The 4,606-nt window shown below is 40.8% G+C and overlaps 1 protein-coding gene across 1 annotated transcript; it reads right to left on the minus strand.

The window, feature by feature from the left end:
• Positions 1-1,865: 1,865 nt before the first annotated feature.
• Positions 1,866-3,878, minus strand: si:ch73-167i17.6 (regulator of G-protein signaling 9-binding protein). The gene has a single exon (XM_044139590.1). It carries the CDS (start codon positions 3,256-3,258, stop codon positions 2,521-2,523), a length of 738 nt encoding a protein of 245 aa, XP_043995525.1. The 5' UTR covers positions 3,259-3,878; the 3' UTR covers positions 1,866-2,520.
• Between the last annotated feature and the right edge of the window lie 728 nt (positions 3,879-4,606).

Genomic DNA, 4,606 nt, shown 5'->3' on the forward strand with positions numbered 1-4,606 from the left:
TTGTGTTTTCAGAAATGGTACTCTTAGATCCAAATTTATCAGCCAACATTTCAGTCTTCATCTTGAGAAAGGCAACTAAAAATGTCATTTATTTTTTAATCATGTTTTACTGTAAATATCTTCAGTGGCATTTTTTTTTTTTTACCAAAAATTGTCATTGATAGAAAGGAGTTTGGCAACCAAAGGACTTTGGATCAAATATCCAAAGTCCAGATGTTTCAGTTTTAATGCAAAAGGACAGAAAATACTAAAATTGGTTTGTAGTAAAACACATTTTACTACTTCCCGCAAAAGTGATTTTTCATAGTATGAAATTATGATTTTTGACTGAAAGTGAACTAAAACAGACATTTGTAATGAACAGTCAGAATCTTGATTTTAAAACAGCTCTATAGATAGATAGATAGATAGATAGATAGATAGATAGATAGATAGATAGATAGATAGATAGATAGATAGATAGATAGATAGATAGATAGATAGATAGATAGATAGATAGATAGATAGATAGATAGATAGATAGATAGATAGATAGATAGATAGATAGATAGATAGATAGATAGATAGATAGATAGATAGATAGATAGATAGATAGATAGATAGATAGATAGATAGATAGATAGATAGATAGATAGATAGATAGGTTTTATAGGTACTATCTAACAAAAAGTGCCACTCAACTCATTTATCCCAGCTTCTCTCTGTTTTGGCTGTTCATTCCTTCATACTTTTTAAAATCATTACGAAAAAATCTTTGGAAAATTCTGAATTTAATATAGAATAAATATAACCTACTAATGATAAAGAATGACAATAGTTATGCTGTCATGAAACTGTTCTTCTCTGAGCATTAGTTTTCAACTCAATATTTCAACGTTCTGGACCCAACACACATTAAAATCAATATTTCTCTTACTCTTCAATATTACACTTGTTTTGTATTTTCACATACAGTTTATTACTGATCAAAAATTCTTTCAATATGCCAAAAAACTAAATAAAACTAAATTTGTTGTTAAAGCTTTATAACAAAGAAAGCAGATAATATGATAATCGCTAGCACAATATTTCAGTCTTTTACTTATTTTGTTTTCTGAGTGCCTCGAATGTATCTACATAGATTTTGTTGGAAATTCAAACATTTGGTGGAAGGTTTAATCCTCGTTTGTAGATTAGAAAGTTAAGTGTCTAGTCCACAACGATTTTTCCTCAGCTCAAGTTCATTGTGACCCGGGACAATTATCCCATCACTACTAGTCTCACCCTGGTGCCAGTCCAGAAATACCTCTAAAGACTCTTAGATTTAAAACTATTAAGGAGCTAAAGTAGCATCTGTGTCACTCTACTTTCACGATAATTTAACACTAAGGTTGTTAAGTCTAAGACTAATCCCTGCTTGAAATATCTCTAAGTGCATTACAGGTATGTATCTCCATCTTTGTAGTGATCTAGATCTGACATTTATCACAACTAATGGAGGTGAGATTTTTCTCAAAGGCGACTGTAATGTCAAATGGCACACAGAGATTGTTTGTGCAGCACCAGCAGAGCTTTCTTGAAATTGACTTCACATCTTCAAGAGTGTTTCAAAATTTTATTATAATAAATATACTAGATTGTATTTACATGACCTGAAACAGCTGTATAGATTGTATGTACAAATATTCTATTCACAAGTTGCACTGTTTTTACATTCAAAACTGCAAGAAAACCCTGAATAGAAACAAAGAACAGGCTTTGCAGTGAAAAAGGTGCAATAAGAAACGACTGTTCACATCTTGTCCTGTTTCTCATGAAGCCTCTGAAATTGGATGCAGTCGAGTTCAGTAAGATGCAGGCCTATTACAGTGCAATTGTAGAGATTATTATGGTGCATTAAAACTGTGCTGTCAGGACTGTGGAGCAGTGCAGATTTGTGCAACCCCTACCAAAGTGATACGTAGGGATTAACTGCTGGCTCTAGCTTCCGAAGGCATGAACCTAATTTTAAGACGAGATGTTTCAACCTGCTTGTGTCAACACACCTGATGGTCTTTTCTTTCTGGAGTGAAATCGAGACTTTAAAGCATCAGTCAGATGGACATCAACAGGGATACTTAACCATCAGCTACATTTACGCTTGAGCTTTTCCACTAATCCACTTGGATTACGTGTTGTGTATATCCCTCTGATGGCCAGACACTGTCACGTAATTTTATGACTTTTTTTTTCTCTCTTCCAAAAATACATGACCTATTGCCCCCTCCAAATGCCTTTAAGGCCCGATGGACATTCTCTCCCAGGCTCACATTGTCTATAATATTTTAGTAGCTTATGTTTTATCAAGTGCAACTCTTCAGATCCACCAAATACATTCAAAAATCCAAGTTAGATTTATAACTTTAGGTAGGAACATTTGTTTTTTTTCACCTCTTCAAGACCCCCCTCTCTGTCTTGTAGAGCTCTTGCCCTTTCCCACGGATATCTCCCGTGGAAAGCCGAGCAGGTGTCCTTCAGGGCCTGCTGTCGGTCAGACAGTTACTACATATTGACAACTAAATATCCTAGAACCAGAGCCACTGCCACGATGACAAAGAAAACCACCACGGCGCCGACCGACCCAGAACCCCCCTCCCTGCCGCCTCCACCTTCATCGTCTTTGGGCTCCTCTTCACAGATGGAGATGACACCCACGGAAGAGTTCCCCACGCTCATATTGGACTTGAGCTCGGCGCCCGCTTCTTGTTTCGCTACCACGGCCCACGGCGCCACCTGCACCTTCATCTCCATCTCCTCCATCATCTGGCTCACCTGCGTGATCTCGGTCTGCAGGTCCCTGAGGTCCGCCGTGTCGATGTTGCTGTCGGCCTCGTACTTCATGTTCTGGACGCTCATGGCCCGGGCGGCCACCGCATTAGTGCTGCCGGTCATGCCCGTCTGGATGAGGTGCCTGGTGGGCACCTTGAGGGGGAAATCCTGCCCTATCTCCAAGGATCTCTTCATGTCCACCTCCAGGAGCTCCATGCTGCTGGAGAACAGCACCCAGAGGCGCTCGTACTCGGCGCGGTCCTCCTTGCTGATGGTCTTGTCTTTGAGCAGGGTGGTCAGTTTAGTCCTGTTGGCCACGGCCAGCTCCTGGGCCTTTTTGCGGGTCTTCTTTAGCTCTTCTCGCAGGTTCTGGGAATCCGATGTGCTTCCCAGAGCGATGACCAGGTGCCTGTAGCAGGCTGTGACTTTGTTCAAAGCATCCAGCATTGTTTTGCACTCCTCTTTCCCCATCACTGATTGGGGGAAATTGCAATATCCTCCTTAACAAAATGGAAAACAACAAACCAAAGGATCTTTGGAGGAAAAGGTGAGGTTAGTTGCGGTGCTTTTGTCCCTCTCTTCAGTTCAGTTTCCACGGGAGCACACCGCCCGCTTTACAAATCCACACAGCGCCCCAGCCAGAGGAAATTCATCTCTTTCCATGCTCCCCCTGCATACGAGCAGGCACACAGAGCGGCTTAGAAATTAATGCTTCCGTCACCTAAAAGGCTTTGGGTGACATTTGCTCTTCCTTGTCACGGGACCAAAACGGCACCAGAGCCCGTATCCTGCATAACCAACACGAAACTAATGTGAAACAGCCCGATTTCTCTGAACCTGTGATCCAGAATCAGCTACAGGTGCCCCAACATCCGCCTTACTGCACGATGTCTCCCTCCCTCCGTCAGTGTTCGGAAATACCTCGCAGGCTGGGAGTCACTGGTGTTTTCATTCAGTGTTCCGAGGAGAGGAAGTTGAGAGGAACCCATCAGGAGGAGCATAGGCAGCCATCGCGCCTCGGCTTGGCGCTGTTTATCTGCGTGGGGAGCTGTCCACTTCAGCACCCTGTGGTTGATGTTTAAATACCAGCGAGTGCCTTCTGTGGTCACATGTACGCACAAAACAGTGCCATTCAGAAGGCAGACAGGGAGACAGGGAAGCTCCTCTTCCATTGGTTTGATCACAGAGGCATTTGCTTCAGCCGCGTCTTGTCATTGGCTGCTCTGTGCGTGAAGTGGAAAGCCATCATCCATCTCCAACCATCTGGATTCCTGCATATTATTACCATCTACTGTCCAAGACGAATTAAACAATCGGATTTTCATTGTTTTATTTTTTATTTTTTTGATAAACCATTGCTGAATGAATGTGTAACGGAGAATGTAAATAGACACAGCCGCATCTAAAAAAATAAATATCATCAGTCTATCGATATAAATTTACGTATTTCAGCAACCTAATTCAGAAGGTGGACGATTTTCAGTTTTAGCGATTAAAATAAAACGTTTTTTAGTAAGTAATAAGCTGCTGTTTTAGAAAGAGATCAACAATTAAATAATACATAACAGTGACACTAAAAACTCGGTCTGGAATTAAAATGCTCACCAAAAGAGATGAACAGTACATTTATTACATTTATATTAATGTTTATTACATTTGTTTGACGAAGCTGAAGTTGGTCTCAGATTCCAACTTCCGATTCGGGAAATAGCTAAAGGGCAATTCCATTAAATTTTTCACTACCATCCGCATCTTTAAAAAACTACAACACCTAGACTCTTCACACCTGGACTGAATTCGTCTGCTCTAACAGCAGAAT

This window comes from Gambusia affinis, linkage group LG02 (genome assembly GCF_019740435.1).
Source record: "Gambusia affinis linkage group LG02, SWU_Gaff_1.0, whole genome shotgun sequence".
Classification (NCBI taxonomy): Eukaryota; Metazoa; Chordata; class Actinopteri; order Cyprinodontiformes; family Poeciliidae; genus Gambusia; species Gambusia affinis.

Bases quoted from the DNA above. Each gene is read 5' to 3' on its own strand.
- si:ch73-167i17.6 (XM_044139590.1), bottom strand. From the start codon at position 3,258: ATGGGGAAAGAGGAGTGCAAAACAATGCTGGATGCTTTGAACAAAGTC.